Source organism: Danio aesculapii, chromosome 3 (assembly GCF_903798145.1).
Source record: "Danio aesculapii chromosome 3, fDanAes4.1, whole genome shotgun sequence".
Classification (NCBI taxonomy): domain Eukaryota; kingdom Metazoa; phylum Chordata; class Actinopteri; order Cypriniformes; family Danionidae; genus Danio; species Danio aesculapii.
Genome location: NC_079437.1, coordinates 25,343,433 through 25,364,969, shown reverse-complemented (window position 1 = coordinate 25,364,969; position 21,537 = coordinate 25,343,433). Strand labels below are relative to the sequence as shown.

Genomic DNA, 21,537 nt, shown 5'->3' with positions numbered 1-21,537 from the left:
TTCTGATGGGTTCAGGATAATCCTGTTTTTTTTAATCAAATAGATCCCAATCTGAGTTCAAAGTTTTGAATAACCCAAAGGGCAGGTGTGATCCAAATCAAATGTAAGACTGGATTACATGATCTGATCCTACTATTACTTTTGAAAAATCCATTTCAAAGATTTGATCCAATCCGTGATCCAAAATTCCACTGGATTACTTTTGAAAAATTCGGCCCAGAATCAAATGATCCATGATGTTCAGATCAGGCAGACAAAAACGCATTGTCAAAATAAATAATAAATTAAAATAAATTGAACAACATCATTATCAAACCATCACATTATTATTATATTATTGAAATGTTCAGCAAAGGATAAAACGACTCGGAGTGTAAGTGTACTGTATAAGATGGTTTATTCCTTTGGCTATTACAGAGTCAGTCATGCATACAGCGACCAAGGTTATATTGAGTTTATAGCCTTTAGTTCAATGCAACCAGAATACATTATATAAATAATCAGTGCACCTTTATTTTCCAAAACCGTGCTTTATACTGGATTTTGAAAAAGTTAATAAATGAGGTTAACCTATGATTAACTGGAATGTGATTTCGGCAGTTAATGGGTCACTCTTTATATTATTAACCTCCAGTATCCTACTTTTTAGTTGAGCATCCAAGATATACAGTAATTCTTCATATCCTTTAGTCAAACTATATTCCCCTTCATTCGTGTTATATCAGAGAGGCACTTCTAAATTGCTTTCTGTTACCAGTGGGCTTTTCTTTCCTCAGCAACTGTCTTCAGGAATTGAGAGTGATTGGCATAAAGGGCTAGAGAAGAGTCTATGTCGGTCCAGCTCACCTGACCGGCATCATCACCGGCTTGCAGTGGAAGTTCACTCACACTGTCTCCTAGATGAAGAGAATACAGAGGAAAAATGACTTTACTTGGCAACATGCCAGCTGAAATATCAGTGTGTCATCTACAGTGCTCAGCATAAATGAGTACACCCCTCACTAATCTCAATATTATATTTGTGCATGTACATTAGATTAGCCAAATCTGGAGCTTATCTAACAAAATAACTTATGATAACGGTCCAAAAACTAGTACACCCAAATTTATGTTATAGAAAAATAATAAATACAAATTTAAAAAAAGAGGGAAAATCAAGAGAAGCAAAGAAATTAAAAAAAATGTGTTGAATTTTTGAAGGTTGTATTGTTTTTTGCAATATTTTGCTTGAATTTAATTGTATTATCTTTCAATTTCAAATATATCTGTTCAATAAATCTGTTTTGTTTAAATGTACCAAAATACATGGCTTATATTAACTGAGGAATGAATAAAAATAGTCATTATCAAAATGGGGTGTACTCAATTATGCTGAGCTCTATATATAGTCTTTTTTTACCTGATTCATCATGGAAGTTGACTGCAACTGTTTCCATCCAGGCATTGTCTGTGTTTCTTGGATCATCAACATAACCTTTATACACCTATTGGAGGAAGAAACTTTTATAAAGCATTAGAAAGCTTTACAAATGTTTATTGATGGTGTGTGTTTATTGATGAACATGAATCTATGCATTACAGAGATTTACTAAGAACGAAAATGTTCTCTGTGGTGATATTCCTATGTTAAAGTCACCAGGAAATCCAAAAAAAAAATCATTTCTTTCTGTTGTAGTCTACAATGAATAATTTTCTTTTCTATTTTTTCACATCAGACTGGTTTTGAGAGAATGGATTCATTCATTTTCTTTTCAGCTCAGTCCCTTTTTTATATCAGGGGTCGCCACAGCGGAATGAACCGCCAACTTATCCAGCAGGTTTTACACGGCGGATGCCCTTTCAGCTGCAACCCATCACTGGGAAACACCCATACACTCATTTACACACACACACTATGGCCAATTTAGCTTATTCAATTCGCCTACACCACATGTTTTTGGACTTGTGGGGAAAACCGGAGCACCCGGAGGAAACCCCCATGAACACGGGGAGAACATGCAAACTCCACACAGAAATGCCAACTGACCCAGCTGGGGATCAAACCGGTGACCTTCTTGCTGTGAGGCGATTGTACTACCCACTGCGTCACCGTGACGCCCAGAAAATGTATTATTATTATTATTTTGTATTACATATTGCATAAATGAAAATGACATAGATCGTAGATATCTTCAGAATCAAAGTAATAACACATTTGGAAATGGGTGTTTTAGGAATGGGTTAAATGCAAACTTGTTCCAAATAAAAAAAAAGAAAAGTAAAAAAACAAGAAATAACTAATTTATTAAAAACGTTTTGCTTAAATATATAGTTCTGTCTTTCAAAACGTCGCCTCACAGCAAGAAGGTCGCTGGTTCGAGCCTTGGCTGGGTCAGTTGGCATTTCTGTGTGGAGTTTGCATGTTCTCCCCATGTTCGCGTGGGTTTCCTCTGGGTGATCCGGGTACCCCCACAAGTCCAAAGACATGCGCTATAGGTGAATTGGGTAAGCTAAATTGTCCGGAGTGTATGTGCGTGAATGGGATGGTATGGGTGTTTTCCCAGTGATGGGTTGCAGCTGCAAGAGCATCCGCTGCGAAAAACATATGCTGGATAAGTTGGCAGTTCATTCCGCTGTGGCGACCCCGGATTAATAAAAAAAACTTTATTAATAAAGCCGAAAAGAAAATGAATGAATGAAGCAATCATTTTTCAACTATTTGTTCCAAAATAATAACTAGCATTGTAACAATGTGTCAGCATTGATGTCAATATTAATTTAATGCTGATTTATTTCACATTTATTTTAGAATGCCTTTTTCTTGTTCAAAAGCAATGCAGTAAAGAGATTTCACAGTTTATTAAAATAATTAAAACATTTTCTCTGCTGGTTATATAAACTTGTAATAAATAAAGGTTTCACATTTAAAATTATGAATTGGCTACATTTTTTTTAGCAACAAATGAAACAATTTATTTGAATTGTATATACTTGAGCTTCTGTTCCTCACAACTTTTTGCTGATATTCAGTAAAGCCACTGCACCCACTCATAAGCGCATGATCTCACCTCAAGACCCGCCGAGCTGAAAAGCTCAGAGATCCGCTTCTGGATCTTTTCTCTCTCGCTGTCAGATGCTTTCAGAGAGTTCAGTGCCTCTTCCGAGAACTCGCGCTGCAGCGTTTGAGAAACGCGCTCTCCAGGATCCACCATTCCCTAAACACACAGTATGTTAGAATATTAGGTTACACAATCCATCCAAGGTCAAAAACTATTTCATTTTGTCACAATTATAGCATTCACTCTTTTCTTACAGTGTCTAAAATAATGTTCAAAGATTCAGTCTCTCTAAACTCCTCCCGAGAGGCTACTCTACTATGAGTCAATCTGTTGTAATTGTGACATTTATACTAAACTGAACTGAATCAGTTTTAATTTAGCTGGAACTACACCAGCATTCTATCACTGCTCTCCTGCCTGCCTGATATGCTGGAATGTTCCACTACCTGAAATATTACTGTGGTTTTTATTTAATTTTCTTTATCTATGTTAAGCTGCATTGCCACAGCCTATATTGTTAAAAGAAAATAAAAATAAATTGAATTAGTGAACAGCTCATGCTGTTAACTGAATGCTCATATCTGAACTTGAGCAACTCTGGAAGATTCATCAGCATTTGTGAACAAAATATTACCAAACAAATGCCACATTGACTTTGATCTGAATCCTCATGCTTTGGAAGCGCATGCAAAGTGGACATTCAATCTTGACATACTAAAAACATAAACCAAACTCTTCTAGGCCTCAGCTACAACCACAGTGTTTTATTGGTCAAGTAGACCTTGGATTGTTTAAAGAATGCCATAGGCGGACAGTATGTTATTGATATCTAACAAACTGACGTAAGTTTATGTAGAAAGACTGGATTTTACTGAAAGCTCATTTTAGGCAACACAGAATCACTTCTTTCTTGTGGTACAATGACTTCACTTTGAATGCATTTGAATCTTTGAGATTTTGCAGACCTTTTACTTTAACAAACAGCATCATTATACATGCTACGTGAAAAGTATTGTCTGAAAAAACATTATAGGATGATTTAAAAGGTTTTTAAAAATCACCACAGATGCTGCTCATTAAAAATACACTACAAACACTATAAACACTATAAAAATTGTGTTAAAAATTGTTATTAAAAACATAATATATGACCCTAGACCACAAAACCTCGTCTTAGGCTTAAACTGCGCATTTCATTCCAAAGACTCCGAAATGAGATTCAGTTCAACATGGTTATTAATTGGCAAATGATGCAAATATCAGGATTGTAAACATTAGGTGAGCAGGTTGCTTTGTTACCGCATGTCCTAACAACATGCTTCGTGTCGAGATACGCAGTGATAAACAGTTTGGCTGTTTACACCCGACAAAACACGACAGAAATTTAAATACAGCCATTCAGAAGCACAGAATATGCACTCACTCACAAAATGGTAAGGTTTATAATCTATTTAATACTTATTAACCCTCTTTAATGGGACTCCATTGATTGCCCATCCAATTTAGAATTGATTTTAAAGTGCTTTTACTGGTATATAAATTCATTTATAATCTAGCCCCAACCTATCTCTCAGAGCTGTTGCATTTTTACAATCCCATAAGATCTCTTAGATCAAGTGATCAACATCATCTTTTAGTTACTCAGTCCTGACTGAAACGTAGAGGGGACAGAGCTTTATCTGTGGCAGGTTTTCGGTTATAGAACACGTTGGCTCTTAAGTTTAGAATGGCTCCATCTCTAGCTATTTTTAAATCACTCATAAAAACGTACATTTTTAGCTTGGCTTTTTATTGTTATTTTAATAGGGCTTTCTACTGCTACATTTTTTCAGTCGTTTCTCTTATCTTATTTCTGTTTTTATATTCTGTCTTTTTATTTTACTTTATCTCATGTACAGCACTTTGGTCAGTCTTGTGGCTGTTTTTAAATGTGCTCTATAAATGAACTTGAACTTAATGTACAAGCTGGATCACTGATGGTGTTTAGTTCTAAAGTTCAATTTCAAAGGGTTTATTTTATTTTGGGTGCTGTTGCTTTAATATAGAACACTGTTTAAATCACTCGCTCCTGTCCTCAATCTGGCAACCTGCGCTTGCGTTTGTTTTGATCCAGGAGTGCAATACCTAGTTCAACCACTGGGTGTCAAATTTACATACTGCATCTTTAAATTAGCACTAATTGTCAATATTATAACTATTATAACAAACTCTGCTATCAGTATTTATTTATTACTTTTTGTGATATTGAAATTGATTTATATTTTATATATAACTATATCTTCATATATTTTTGAAATGACAAAAGTTTATTTATTATGTTATGTTTTTATAGTGTCTTCTGATGTTTTTTTTATGTTCTTGCTGGGTTCGATGTAACCTAATTTTGTTCTGCGTTACATTCTACTGTGATGTTTTAAATGACAAAATAAAGGAAACTGAACTGAACTAATATAAACATATATATTTTATCCTCAGATATATTATACTCACCCCTGGGATGGCCCATTCACCACAGTCTAGCCTCTTGATGGATACAAACTGCAATACTGGTAATTTAGAATTAGAGTTAAGGAAACGTTGCCCTGACGAGTCTTTTTTCCACCTGTATGAGGCCAAAAGACATGTGAATAGCTGATTGTTTTCAACATGTAAACTATGCCACACTGCACATTACACACCTTGTGTGCATTGTTAGACCGGTCAGATGGGAGAAAGATTGCAGTTGGAATTTATTCCATTGTTTGTGTACCATTTATTATGACAACTGTAATACCTGGTAACTATTGGGTCAGCAGCGTGGTTGGGACCCCACCTTCCTAGTAATCCTCGACCCTCCAGTCCAGTTCTTCCATGTGGATTACTAAGGATGATTTATAGAAAGTAAAAACATTGAAAGGCAGGAATATTTGATATTTTGGGTAAGCTGGTATTGTAATGTTTTACTCACAGTGGTATGCCATTCTGTATGCGATATTGGCCCTCATGGCTTCTTCTGTCTACAGATCCATCCAATGAGTTGAACTGTGGACAAAATGCACTGGAGGAAAAGTATATAAGATTAAACCTTGGCCCTTAAGTTTAGAATGGCTCCATCTCTATCTATTTTTAAATCACTCCTAAAAACGTACCTTTTTAGCTTGGCTTTTTAATATTATTTTAATAGTCCTTTCTATTATCTACATTTTTACATTTTTTTCATTCGTTTCTCTTAACTTGTTTCTATGTTTTTATATTCTGTCTTTACACAATACATAAAGTATCCCATAAAACACTGAAAACATAAATACATTTTAATAATGAATAAGATGTAATTAAACAAATATAAACATTTGATTCACTGAAGGGTGTATTACAAAATCTAACATTACTGAAAAAGTTGATGCCCTTGATCATCAATTTATAATTCGCACCCTGTATATACATAAAATTGTGACCATCCGAATAGTTTTAATTTACCATTTCTGGTAAATAAAAATGGTGTACTCATAATTTTTAATCATCATTACATATGCCACTTTATTTTTTTATTAAACTATAATTTAATTTCAAATAAGTAAGACACAATTAAGTAATATTATGGACTGCAAATTATTTTAGAATAACTAATTGAAAAAAGTAATAAATTACTATATTTATTTGACTGTTAACTGGCATTATAGATGGTGATCTTTGCCTTTTTTTACTCACCCAATCTCTAGATCAGCCCAAACAGGCTTTTTCAGCACAGCGGGGGCTGTGTAGTTAACAGGGCTGTACTGGGGCCAGTCTGTCTCCCAGTCAACTTTGTCATCTGGGACAGGAAATCTGTGAGTGTCTGAGCCAGGATACACAGCACAGCGAGCTTTAATATGTGCGGGAGGAGCCATGTGGAGAGATGATGATGATGATGAGGATGCAAAGACACTGGGAATGATGCTAATGCCGTTCCTCCTGCTGAAAATGAGTTGAAATAAACTATTAAAGTAACCATGTCTGTAAATCAATGTCATGTGAATCAAACAAATACATTTACTACCCTATTTATAAAGCATTTAAATATTATTAAATACAATTGCTTTGTTCATTTTAGTTCTGGTCCATCAAATTATACTATATCTGAATTAACATGAAACAAGATTAATAAACGTGCTTTAGGAGTATTGTTTACTCTGTAACTGACGAATGTTAAGAAATTAAACTTTGATCAAAACAAAACTCGATTAATTTACACATTATAAACAGAAAAGGGTATTGCTTATATACCTGTCAAACTTATAGCATGACTACACAGCACCTGATATTAAATTATTCCGTAGAGCAGTGATTTAAGTAATTATTACATTGATTTACATACCAGGTTCCACTTGTGCCAGCAGAGAAGGGGAGCCCAATAAGACTAAGCGCTACATGTACCGACGCAACCCATTTACGGGAAACTGATTTCATTCCCGATCCACACGAAGCCCACTACTGCAGTAACCAGGAAGTGAGAGAGAAATCAGCCCTGCCTATTCGATGACGTCATTCCCGCGACTTGCTGTTATTATGATCACGAGCACGAGCACTAGAGGGAGCTCTGCTGGATGATATGGGTCTCTTTCATATATATCAACAATCTTTAAGCATTTCACAGATAACAATATCACACGGAAAGAAAAAAGATAGAAAAGTTCATCCCTTTTTATCATCCAGAAATAGAAATGAGAGAAATTAATAGTTAAATATACAGTATATTGGAAGTGAAGAGCAAGTTCAAGTCAATTGAGAACATTCAACATAGGTTTATGGTGGATGGTTCTAGCTTGTTTGATCTGTACTTCTCTCTGTACTAGCACATTTGTACATTTTGTAATTTTTTTGCACAAGGAAGTGGACCAGATAACTGTAGATGAGATATCATATAATTTGTAATCTGAGATAATGAGTTAATTGGCCAAATGAGGTGTTTTGGTTTTGCATTAAATTACTCCTAAAGGCAAAACGAAAACAATGATGTAATACAAAATGAGAGAGCTCCATGAATGTTATGAGAAAAACATAAAAGAAAATCCTGAATGATTTCTGAAAAATAATTCATGACACCATAATAGATCGATTAGATTGACAGTTTTTAGTTTTATTTACTTTTTTATTTTAAATGATATTTACTTGTAAATGTTGTAGGGTTCGATCATTTTGTCATTTTAAATGTATCTTTTTATTCTAATCTAAATGTATCTCTCTCTCTCTCTGTGTGTGCGTGTGTGTGTGCGTGTGCGTGTAAATCTGAAATACATGTGTTGTGTAAGGATGGTGGATGTGGATCATAATAATATTTTAAACGTTTGGTTTGTTTCAGAGTTGAGACTATTGTGAAGATGATGTTGTTGTTGTTGAAAGTGGTGCTGCGTATTCAATTAAGGGAAAATATGGTGAGTTTGTGTGAACTTTAACATGCCCTCTTCTCCCTTTCGTTTGTTTCTTTCCAGCCACAAACTGTAAATCACGCAAAGGGCCTACTACCGTGGGAGGCATGAATCTGCACACCCACTCGAGCGCTCTGGAAATGCGTCTACTAGTGCAGCGCGCGCCCCCGATTGTTGTACCAGAGAAATGCGCGTTCGCGCTGCCTATCCGTTTAGATGCACGCGCTCCGCTCCGCACTCGCATCCACAGGGGGGCCTTGACCGACTCCTCTTCGACTGTCAAGAAAACGCACCGTATAACGGCAGCATTTGCTATCCAACAAACCTGTCTTTGATCTGAAAGCAAATACGAGGCCCCCTTCCCCAAAAGACTGTGCGAAGGAAACGATTTGCGGACAGATACGATGGCGGAATCGGGCAGTAGCGCGGCGGCGGCCGGAGCCGCGGGCTCGAATAGCAGTGCCGCCGGGGCTGGAGGAGCCGTCGCACCCGGGGGACCAAACGGAGCGGCGGGATCCAAGCCTGGCCTGGAGTCTGTGAAGGGACAGAATTTTGATGTTGGCCCCCGATACACTGATCTCCAATACATCGGGGAGGGGGCCTACGGGATGGTCTGGTAAGCGGAAGCGGCTCGTTTTTGCAGTCGCCCACTTCGGTGGAAATATTATTGGGTCGGGGCGAGAATTAGTGGGCTGGCACTGACCTAAGCGTAGTTAAGAAAACAGGGTGTTGATCTTCTGAAAGCTTATGCCATTCCGTATTTTCATTTCCTACATAGTAAAGCTCATATAAGCAACAGAGTGATGTAGTATGCTCAACAAGTTTGCTCATATCCTTCCCAGAATCTTGGGGCTAACAATAGAATGCGAGTAATGCATTGGATTAAATCCCATTTCTTACAGCACTGGCTGTGTTTCAAACATAGCAAGCTGCCTACATAAACAGCATTTTCCTTGGCATCATATGCGCGTTTGGAAAGCTCGAGCGCTGAAAAACTCTATTTTGGGTAAGGCATTTCATTGTGTTTCATTGCACAGCTAGTGCCTCACTGCTCGTGAATCCTTGTTATTGAGACACCAGTCGTTTGCTTGATGTCAGTCTGTTGAGTGTCACTCGTGATTTTAGGAGCGTGTTTGTAGTGTGAAACTGCATGCTACAACCGTTAGCACCACGGCTAACAATCTGACATCTCACTCCGAGCTCGTGAAACAGGCGTGGTTACGCTGCGGCCAAATGTGGATGAAGGGGCTAGCAAACATTTGCGTTGTTTGTATTGAAACATACGCAACAATTTTGAGACATCTTGCAAAAGTAGATGCTTTAAAATACAGTGAACAGTTCAAGTTATAAGCTTAAATTAATTACTGACCGCGTTAATCTGTCCCCTATGCTTAACGTTAAAACGATTGTCAAGTTTTGCTATAGGATGTAAACAAACCCCCTTTGATTAAAAAAACAAGGCCTTCTATGGATATCTTTGGTTGGGGTTATCTGAAAGCTGTATTAAAAGAATACATGTGTGATGAATACAGATCCTAATTTATATAAGTATATTTTTACCAACAACGAGGTTTGGATGGTTTTAAGCCAAGATAATTTAATTAAAATATGAGTTTTATGTGCTTGTTGAATTGATGTTTGTTTTTGGTCAGTTTTCATTTAAAAAAAGGTTATAATAATAAATTCATTAAATTTTTGCAACAAATATTGGCCTAAAATTGGCCACTGAATAATCTTTGGTTATTTAGTTCCTGTAGACGCCAAATGTCAGTCACCTAATTCAGCATTTATCAGTATCAGTAACTACAATCCAACATTTGCTCCCATGTTTTTTAGACCCGCTTGCCTTTTTTATTTAAATTCCCCATTTTATAAATAGCTATTTAACAAATAAACCAATATTCAATATCAATATGCTTTCTCAAAATCATAATAAATGTTTTTTATTGTTTAAACACAAAATAGGGTGTAAACAATTTACACGTCTCATGTAAATATGAACAAAATGTGTGTAATTTAGCATGACCTAAGGTTAAACATTTTATTAAATGCAGCAAATAAGTCTTGCTGTGTTTTTTTTTTTTTTAACTGACTTTCATGACGGCAAGGTCTATAATTATGCACACAAGCTTGTATTTTTTTATCTACTCCCTCCACTTAACCAACAATTTCTTTCCCTGCTGCCTGCAGCTCAGCTTTTGATAATGTGAATAAGATCCGGGTGGCCATTAAGAAGATAAGTCCATTTGAACACCAGACCTACTGCCAGCGCACCCTGAGAGAGATCAAAATCCTCCTGCGGTTCCATCATGAGAACATCATCGGGATCAATGACATCCTGAGAGCTCGCCACATTGATTATATGAGGGATGTGTATCCTTAAACACACAGTGCACTAGAGATCACGGTATTTTGCATGTTGTCTTCACAATGTTGCGTTATTGTAGTTCTTTAACCGCGTTTCAGCTATATCGTGCAGGACCTGATGGAGACCGACCTATATAAACTGCTGAAGACACAGCAACTCAGCAACGACCATATCTGCTACTTTCTGTATCAGATCCTGCGAGGGCTGAAATACATTCACTCTGCCAATGTGCTGCACAGAGACCTGAAGCCCTCAAACCTTCTCATCAACACCACCTGTGACCTCAAGGTCAGAACCCCCGCATTTCTTTCAAGAATGATAGTATCAGAAGGAACATTTGGAAGCTAATACATAGCAAATAACCTGACTTTGAAAAGGAAATATGGAAAACATTATATAGCAGATCAATTTTTAGTGCCTTTGTTTTAAAGAACACAGGACCAAATTTAGTAATGTGGTTCTTGTACTTTCTTTCATCTCAAGACAGAGATCCTGGGGAAGCTTAATTTAGAAACGAAAAGCTTTTTTAAGCAAAGAGCTTGGTTGTGTGGAGCATAATTATATTTCCTCATCCTTAGATCTGTGACTTTGGGTTGGCACGGATAGCCGACCCTGAACATGACCACACTGGATTTCTCACAGAGTATGTGGCTACTCGCTGGTACCGTGCCCCTGAGATCATGCTCAACTCCAAGGTATGGCCACTTATAGATGCATGTTTTGTTTTTGATAGTAGAAACAAACAGGTTTAACAACCTAGTTAAACCAGCTGCTTTGCAAAATGTTTTTTGAAGCACCCGGAATGCCACATGCTGGTGGTGATGTTCAGAACTCTATGGATGCAATAAAAATTAAATGCGTTAAAGTGTGAACTCAAAATTTACCATTTTTATTTTGCTGGCGCACATTTTTATTCTATATGTGATTATTTAATACTTGACTGGATGTAGGGCTGGGCAATGTTGCAAAAAATATCTTTCATATCATTCAGTATTGATACTTATTGAATATTTTTTAACAATCTTTTAATATTTTTTTTTATTTAACCACTTTATTTTAATTTAGGCAAATAGTTTTAGTGGTCAGAAACAAAAATATTGAAACAAAATATCTGATCTCTTTATTATAAAATAAACATAAGTGTTAAAGAGACTCTTAAACTTAAAAATAAAATGTTACAAAGTGTGTGCAATGGTAAAGTGTAAACGCAGAACAATCAAAGCAAACTTTAAGGAAGATCAATGATGAGGTGTCAATAATAATGATACAAATTCTGATAATCAAATCTGAGCTTTTGAGTAAAGGAGCCAGCCATTATTATTCAAATACATATTGCAACATTACAAATTGTGAAGTTAGATGACTTCATTACCCCTATGCTAAAAAATCTTTTAGATGGGGTGCTGGTGGCTGGGATGCACAAGAAAAGAAACCAAAAAGCCAATCTGGCAACATCTACTTGCATGAATCGTGGTGGGCTCGCGACATTCTGAAAACTTCAGATGTTTTTTAACTAGATGCGGCTGGAAAATGCGTGCACGTCATGTGTGCGCTGCTTGCACAGCATGTCCACGTAGCTTTCCATGTGCAGTGCGCATCATGCAAGTGGCACTCATCAGCCACATTTTAATAAAATTATAGCTCTTCATACCGAAACTACATACTGAACTTAAAACATTTTTTTTTTTTAGATTGTTATTGACAGTGGTGTTCGGTCAATAAATACTGATATCGATTTTATCATTCAACCCTAACTGAATGTGTTAAGCTTTAATTCACAGAAAAAATGGTTTGTTTTGGTTTTTAAAAGTCTGGCCATTTACTTGGAGGTCCATTTTTGTTGATATTAGTTTGATGGCTTCAGCCACAGTATTCTTAAACACACCCCACTTGCCATTAGTCGCTATGAGGGAATTGTGTGCAAAAAGAAAGCCCCTCCCCCTACTCAATATACCTTTTCAGTTAAAAATCTGAGCAGCTTCCAGTCAATGCAGAGTTTAAGGCTGCATCCGAAATTGCATACTTCCATACTATATAGTACGCTAAAAACAGTATGTGAGCCTAGTAATATGTCCGAATTCATAGAATTTGAAAAACAGTATGCGAGAAGTACCCAGATGACCTACTACTTCCAGCAAAATTGTGAAATGTGCATCTGACGGATGCTACGCTATCCCGTGATGCACCACAAAAGAATTCATGAATGGGAGTGAAGCGAAGGAACTGACGCGGTCACGTGATGATGACAAAATGGTGGATGTAGTATGTCTGAGTTTCATTCATACTACTCACATTTATACTGTGTAGACCTGTATAAGTTGTTGCTGTGTACAACATTCCACCAATCAGATTGCAAGATGCAAAAATCATTTTTCTCCTTCGTAAAGTACCACAGATCAGCATCTTTCAATATTTTATTCATGTTTTTAAATTGAATTGTCCCATATTGATTTATAGTGTGATAGTTAGCAATAGCAAAAATAAAAATGCTTTCACCCTTGTTCTTGAGTTGTTTTTTTCATTCTGTTAAACACAAAATAAGTTATACTGAAGAATGTTTGAAACTAATAATCATTAGTATTTATAGAAAAAAAATGCTTTGAAAGTCAATGGTTTCCAACATCTTTTGTGTTTTAAAATTCCCCATCACTAATGCATCCGTGTTCTCTCTTTATCCTTCAGGGCTACACCAAGTCCATTGATATTTGGTCTGTGGGATGCATCCTGGCTGAGATGTTGTCCAACAGACCCATCTTCCCCGGGAAGCACTATCTGGACCAGCTCAACCATATATTGGGTAAAAACATGACGCTCATTGGAGTTTTGTCATTCACTCTCATTCTCAGACCATGCCAACCTGAATATAATTTAACAAATTAAGTAATTTCATGCCACAATATAGTTCTATATTATCTGTATTACTCTATCATTGAGGACAGAAAACAGACTAGACTATCTCCCTTTCATCTCACAAAAAGAGTAAAGCAGCACAAATGTTTTCAACATTGATTATAACAAGGAGTGATTCTTGATTGTCAAATCAGATTCTGATTTAAGGAGAATTATAAAGGGTCATGCACCACTGAAGACTGAGTAATGTCTGTCTTCCATTTAAAGAAATAAATCACATTTGATAATATCTTCAAATACAAAAATCCACATAGAGTTTCACTCTATGGGCCTTTTATAATAAATGGGCAGGTCCTTTTTAATAAAATAACCTTTATTTAACCAGCTAAATCAGTTGAGAACCACTTCTCATTTACAACGATGACCTGGCCAAGAGGCAGCATTATAAGCAGATACGAAGCAGCAGGGACACAATGCAATAACCATTTCACAAATGCAGATAGTAACATATAAAACCAAGGAAAACTAAAACAAGCACAGTCATCTTGTACTGTTAACTGGAATGAAATTTAAAGGATGAAAGTGGAATAAAGTGTTGAGCATTAAAGTTCCAAGCATTAGCAGCAGAAGACTGAAAAGAGTAGCGACCAAATGAAGTGCAACAAAGGTTAATGAAACTACTAGAGTGCAGATTTCGACATGTTTTCTGAATGTTAAGCAGTGACTGTCAATATAGTAGAGTTGTCCCAAAAAGAGTTTTGTAAATGAACTGAAACCAATAAATCTGGCCACGTGATTAAAGAGAAGGCCAATTCAAGAAGGAATACAGTTGACGGTGATGAGTATTAAATGGCGTACCAGTAACAAAACTAATTGCTGCATGGTACATAACATCCAGTTTGTGAAGGAGAGTTTTTGAAGCTGATCTGTAAATGAAATCCCCATAATCCAAAATTTTTGCTTTTTGAAGCATATTTAGAAGTTTTAAAGAGTATTTATATTATTTTTTGTAATTCTGTGCAAATATTAAGTATATTTAACAACTTTTTTCTTCTTTTGTTCCAAGCCCAAGTTGATTATACAAACAATGGTTTCAGTATTGTACCACCTCATTGTTTTTATTGGCTTCATGATTTACATGTGAGGCCTTGCTCATTCTGTTAATTCTATTGCCCTGTCAAACAGGTGTTTTGGGCTCCCCCTCTCAAGATGATCTGAACTGCATTATCAACATGAAGGCCAGGAACTACCTCCAGTCTTTACCACAGAAACCCAAGATCCCATGGAACAAGCTGTTTCCCAAAGCAGACAACAAAGGTAGGCTCACACATTAGGATATTCAGCTGTGTGTGATGAAACAACAGGTAAAGCGTGTAAGGAAGGTCTGGCAGTAGCTGTCTTGAGTGTGTGTGTGCGTGCATAAGAGTGTGGGAGTATTGAACAAATGTGGGTGTCAACAAATGGTCTTTTTGTGGTCTGGCTGCATTGTGCAAGCATGTTTATTGAAACACTAGCAAGCAAAAAAAAAAGGTTTACATCCTCGTATCCCTTTTTCTCTAGACTGTCAATGTGTGTTTTGTTTGTTGTGCATGATTTATAGGCTGTATGCTAGATATTAAGGATTTAAAGGTGTAGTTTACCCTAAAATTAAAAAAAAAAGTCATTTACACACCCTCCATATGTTTCCAAACTATTTCTTTCTTCTGCCGAACACAAAAGAAGATATTTCGAAGAATGGTGGAAACCTGTAACCATTGACTTCCATTGTATTTTTTTTGGTTTTTCTACTATGGATGTCAATGGCTACCAGTTTCCAACATTTTTCAAAATATGTAATTTTGTGTTCAACAGAAATAAACTTCTGCACTGTAAGTAAATGGTCAGAAGATATTCATTTTTGGGTAAACTATCCCATTAAGATAGCATGTGGAACCTATTCCTTATGTACTGTACTTCTACTATTGCATTTCAGCTTTGGATTTATTGGATCGCATGTTAACCTTTAACCCTATCAAACGTATAACTGTGGAGGAAGCACTGGCCCATCCCTACCTTGAGCAGTACTATGACCCATCTGATGAGGTATCCTTCTTTCCCCTCTGCTAGTACTGTTAAGGGCCTTCAGTTTGAAATCTCTACATTCTCATATCTGTTAGGAAAATCTAATGGCATTTCACATTGTTTTCATATTTAGCCGGTAGCTGAGGAACCCTTCACTTTCAACATGGAGCTGGACGACCTTCCTAAAGAAAAGCTGAAAGAGCTCATCTTTGAGGAGACGGCACGCTTCCAGGCCAATTACCAGGGTTCCTGAGAGGGACAGGTACAAAAATCTGAAAACAAATTCTATTTGAGGGTTCACTATTGGTAATGCACTCAAAATAATAATAATAATATTTATAACTGGTACAACTTAATATAATTATTATGCAATAATTAAAAGAAATTATTTCAACTTAATTTATCAAGTGATCAAATATCTTTTATTTTAATTATCTTGTAGATTTGACTTAAGGACATTTTACTCTTGTTGAGCTGATCTTGTTGAACTACAATATTGTTAACTAACAACTTTAATGACTTTTTATTTTTATATGTAACCTAGTAAAAAGAGACTGGAGCTTGCATTAGCACATTTTTGGTTATTGATCGATGCAATGTTTATTGTTGTTAATAAAGCCCCTTTTTAACAATAAATATCCATGTAGCTGTATGACGAAGTTATCTTTATAAATTTAAATGGACCGAACGTAAACTTAGAAATCCCTTAACAATCTAAAATGAAAGACTTTTTTCCCCTCTTTTAAAATGAAAGATTTTTTTAATAATCATATTTTTTTTATATCTGTTCCGTATACAGTGGTCCCTTGTTATTTGCTGGAGTTACAATCTAAAAATAACCCACAATGGACAATTTGTAAAGTAATTATACAATAATTATGGATGTTTTAAGACTGTAAAACCCCTCACACTTTATACACTTTTCTCAGACAGGCATTAACATTTTCACACTTTTCTCTCTCGTTTAAAACTCTCAAAGTTCGAACCTTCCTAGAACAATAAGTCCAATATTATAGAATGAAACTAAAGATCAAAAGCATTTGATCTTCATTTATTTACTCCGTATTCCGTATCCCTACAGCCGCGTAACTTCTACCTTTCTTTAGCATGTCCAGAAGTTTAACTTTTTGTGTGATGGTTATCATCTTCCTCTGCCTCTTGGGTGCTACCACAGGTGCCTTTGACGGTGCAGAACGTTTTGTCGACATTGTGAGGAGAAAGTCACACTGCTAGCGATCGAAGATTCATGTAAATTTGGCAAACTGTATGCTTTCTGTACTGTACAGGAGACACGGCACGAAGATTGATTGACAATGGTCTACAGCCAATCAGGGTGTAGAACACAATACGCTAATCAGGACACAAAACACAATGCGCTGTAGAAAAAAGCATGTCAAGCTGCATGAAAAAAATCTGCAAAACTGCAAGTCCGTGAAAAGTGAACCGCGTTATAGCGAGGGACCACTGTACAAACATAGGAATATTGTTTTATGGTTATATAGTTTTGAATAGAATCATATTAGAAAGCTGTTGTTGTTTATTCTTGGGTAAAAAATACCCTTTTTATTTATTTCATGATTAAATCTATATGTTAAAAGCTGTACAGAGTTTCCTTTTAATACTTTTGTTAGCAAGTTTGTTTGCACGTTGCATCAAGCAACATTAAATGAAAATCACTTTCCTTTTAATATCATCTTCACATAAATATATCCCTAAATTAAGCAAAACTTATTTTAGTTTGTAGCATTATCTGTTTAAAGCTGTTTGCCACTGCTGGTCCGTAATTCCGTTTTTTAAATGTATTTATTTTTGCAGTCATCACGGAGAATAAGCGAGCAGTGCGGAGTCCCATCTAAAGAAAACTCCAAGACGACCTGCGAAAAACATATACATACATGCATATATACATTAAAAAAGATAAAAGCAAGATAAAAAAAAATCAAAAATGTACATTTAAAATCTTCAGCTTTGTTTGATCTGTCCATCTCTCTTTTCTCGCTGGGAAGCTGTGCGCTAGTTTGGGCTTCTAACATCTTATCATAACGCCATTAATGGGGGCCGTCAGACTCACTATTCTCATCACATCCCGCACACAGCTCCTGCTCTCTCTCTTTCTCTCCAACAATCACATCTTTCACCCTTTCTGTCAATACCCTGCTTCTCTCTCTGTTCGGATCCATCTCTTTCTCTTTCTGTCGAGGGTCTGTCTCTCTTTTCTGCTCTGTGGTGTTCCGGGTGTTAGTTTGTTTTGGTTTTCATTCCAATAGAGATGGAAACAGAGAGAAGTTCTAGGATGGGCACTGACCGGTGTGTGTGTGTGTATATATAAGTGGTTTTGAGTTTCATTGGAGTATTGTAAGTCGGCGATCTGTTTGTATACTGTAATTTGAACGTTTCGATCAGTTACAAATCGTGTTTTGTAATGTTGGGAATTTCTATTTGGATATCTTTTGAAAATATAAAGTCATTGCTTGTGTTTTTTTTTCCTTTTTTGAAATTCATTTATTGAGCTTGGACTTTTCTATTTGTGAGGAGGAATATAGTAAACGGTAAGAACAGGATGATTGGAGGAAACGGAGAGCGAGATGGAATTGTATCATCTGCTGTAAAAGATCACGTTCTACTGTCGAGACTCGTTCTTGCCAACGTTCTTGGGAAATTTAAGCCATCAGTATCATTTTTTCTTGCTTTAAGGCGCTGGCTTCTCTTCTGGCTCATTTCTGCGCGCAGACCTTGTGTTTTCGAGTGTTTTTGTTTTGTTTTTTTTCTCCGAAGGGGGTTGATGTGCTGATTTCTTTGTGAATAACAATAGTTGTCATTGGTTACCATGTCCATGGCTACTGTTGCCATGATTCCTTTCTGATAAGTCACACGTCGTTCCTCATATTCTTGCAGATATCGGTCCCTCGCTGCGTTTCTTTTCCTTTCTCCTCGTCGTCCTTTTGTCTCGGAGTGATTGAGGAATCATAGCCAAGCTTAACACTTTCAGAGCCATAGCACATTTTCTCTCATTCCCTCCCTGTGATGTCAGAACTTCTCAAAGGGCTTTTCCACAGGGCTTGCTGACCTCATGCCTCTCTCCTGCCTGTGATTGGCTCACCTTGTGTTTTATCGGACTTAACCTGCATGCATTGCATCCTAGACGTGTAACAACCTGCCTTTATTATACGTCCGTTTTTGTAAGGAAACAGTCATTGCTTTTGGCCAATCGTGGATGAGGAAAAGCATGTTCAAGTGGGAAGAGTTTAAATGGCACAGCGTGTAGCTGTTTTGCATAAACACAGGGTGTGATTTGCATAAATTAACACCACCCCCTTTCAAAATCGAGGAAATTAACCCCGCGTGTCATTTTTCAATCGGTGCACCTGCACTTTGTGTCTCTCATGACCAAATGTTTTGCTTTCGTTTCGGTTTTTAGTGCAATTCCTGTCACAAAAAGCGTTTCTGCTTTCTACGCTATTGTCATATATATATATATTTTTTGCTTAATCAAATGTTAGGGTAACAGGCAATGGCGGTCGGTCTTTCACGTCCCGTGTCTGTCTGTACGTCTGCTCTTTCCTACCAGAAGCTGCTCTTCTCTGCTTCCTCATGAGGAGTGGAGATCACCCCGCTCTCTGATCTGAGGGAAACAATTCATTACCAAGAAAAGGTTTATTTATATTACTGTATTGTCAATGGCAATGATATGCTTATTGTTAATGGGACCATGGGGACTGTCAACAGTCTTACACACGTGCGCGCACACACACAGACACACATTTTGGGATGTATTTCGCACATGTTAACCTGCACGCATACAGTATGATTTCCTAAAGCCTGCAAAGGAGGCAGAGATCATAATGTCTTTTTAATGGCTGTTATTATAATTATTGCTGGTGTTCTATTGGTGAGGTCTTTTTTTATTGTTTTAAAATCTGAAAAGGGATTTAAGAACTTTTTGTCCTTTAAGAAACAGTATGTTTTGCATTTCTTTCATTTGTTCGCTTTGGGTGTTGAAAAAAATAATAATTGGCTGTTCACTCTTTCTGAAGTCTATTTTTTCCCCTGAATCTTATGAGGAATTATTTTAAAAGATGATTAAATGATTTGGGTAGTTTGTCGAGAGAAATGAGCTATGGATGGTTATAGTCTATGTATATGCTTATGGGTATAATAAATTAAACGATTAACAAAACAGAATTATATACATATATAAAATAAAATTCATGATACTGTAAGTCTCTGTGTTGGGTGTTTTTTTTTCTTCTTTTTAGTCAAGAAATACATTTTTAATCAGCATTGACGGATAGTATTAAAATTCAAAACTCAATTTGTATTAATATATATATATGTAGCAGAGGCCAGCTAGTGCAGTGCTCTGCAGGTAAACCTCATTCCTCTTACATCTACAGGTGCTCTAGCAACAGATGCCAGAGGCCATGGCCTTTAGCCTCCTTGTTAGAGCAACTGACTCCCATGTGGAAGGTCGCCAGTTCGATGCCAGCTCGGAGCGGGTTGGGTGGTGTAGGACCCGTGGTGTTACATTGGTGCCGTTACCCAGATGGGAGTGAGGTTTAGGGGGGTGAGTTTAGCAGAAACCAGCTAGTCAAGTGCTGTGCAAGTAAACCTCGCTCCTTTTACATCTGCAGGTGCTCTAGCGACAGATGCCAGAGGCCATGGTTAGAGCAGCTAAATCCTATGGGGAAGGTCGCCAGCTTGGAGCGAGTTGTGAGATGTAGGACCGTTGGGGTTGTTACCCCCCTCCCCCGTATAACCGAGAGAAGATTTTTTTTTTAACACATTTCTAAACATAATAGTTTTAATAACTCATTTCTAATAACTGATTTATTTTATCTTTGCCATGATGACAGTAAATAATATTTGACTAGATATTTTTCACGACACTTTCTATATAGCTCAAAGTGACATTTAAAGGCTTAACTAGGTTAATTAGATTAACAGGTTTAGGTAATTAGGCAAGTTATTGTATAACGATGGTTTGTCCTGTAGACTATCGGAAAAATATAGCTTAAAGGGGCTAATAATTTTGACCTTAAAATGGTTTTTAGAAAATTAAAAACTGTTTTATTCTAGCCGAAATAAAACAAATAAGACTTGGTCCAAAAAAATTTATCAGACATATTTGGAAAAAGTTCCTTGCTCTGTTAAACATAATTTGGGAAATATTTAAATAAGAAAAAAAAATTTACAGGTGGGCTAATAATTCAGACTTCGACTGCGTATATGTTTAAGAAAGTTGAAGAAAAGCAATGGATACCGGTTTCCAACATTCTTCAACATCTTTTGTGTTCAATAAAAAGAAAAAGAAAAAACTAAACTTAAAACTGGTTTGAAGGTCAAGGGTGATTAAATGATGACAGAATTTTCATTTCTGGGTCAACTATCCCATTAAGACTCTAAGCAGACATGAAAAACACATAAGTCATATAACATTTTTGTTCTTTTGTTGATCTGTTTATATTATCTGAGTTGAGTCTGCTGTCATTCTCCAAAAATCATCTAAAAAGATTGATCTCTTTTGTCAACACTCATTATACATTATTCTGTTTCCTAGCTAAAGCAGCTCCAATTTTTTATATACATATGAACACCAACATTCTTTCATCTATTCTCTGTTTAATGTACTATTTTGTTTTTGCATTAAATTAGGTAGGATTTGTCATATTACTAGCATAATTTTTATCCTTTTGTTACTTTGATTACTACTCCCATACTAATGATTTGGGTTAAAGCATCTACCAAAGGATTCATTTTAAATGTGTATATCCAATTAATTGTAAGGACTTTTATATATTTAATTGATTTTTAGAAATAGTTCACATTCTTCTTAAAT

General features: G+C 36.4%; 2 protein-coding genes across 2 annotated transcripts; one reads left to right on the top strand and one right to left on the bottom strand.

The window, feature by feature from the left end:
• Positions 1-374: 374 nt before the first annotated feature.
• On the bottom strand, positions 375-7,511 carry nudt9 (nudix (nucleoside diphosphate linked moiety X)-type motif 9). Its single transcript, XM_056453499.1, has 8 exons — positions 7,372-7,511; positions 6,726-6,971; positions 5,986-6,075; positions 5,812-5,898; positions 5,529-5,640; positions 3,048-3,194; positions 1,400-1,484; positions 375-896 (listed from the first exon to the last, which is right to left on the bottom strand). Exons 1-8 carry the CDS (start codon positions 7,461-7,463, stop codon positions 751-753), a joined length of 1,005 nt encoding a protein of 334 aa, XP_056309474.1. The 5' UTR covers positions 7,464-7,511; the 3' UTR covers positions 375-750.
• Positions 7,512-8,622: 1,111 nt separating this feature from the next.
• On the top strand, positions 8,623-19,921 carry mapk3 (mitogen-activated protein kinase 3). Its single transcript, XM_056453497.1, has 9 exons — positions 8,623-9,038; positions 10,613-10,795; positions 10,889-11,078; positions 11,369-11,485; positions 13,473-13,587; positions 14,826-14,957; positions 15,613-15,722; positions 15,835-15,963; positions 17,517-19,921. Exons 1-8 carry the CDS (start codon positions 8,827-8,829, stop codon positions 15,952-15,954), a joined length of 1,179 nt encoding a protein of 392 aa, XP_056309472.1. The 5' UTR covers positions 8,623-8,826; the 3' UTR covers positions 15,955-15,963; positions 17,517-19,921.
• The last annotated feature ends 1,616 nt before the right edge of the window (positions 19,922-21,537 follow it).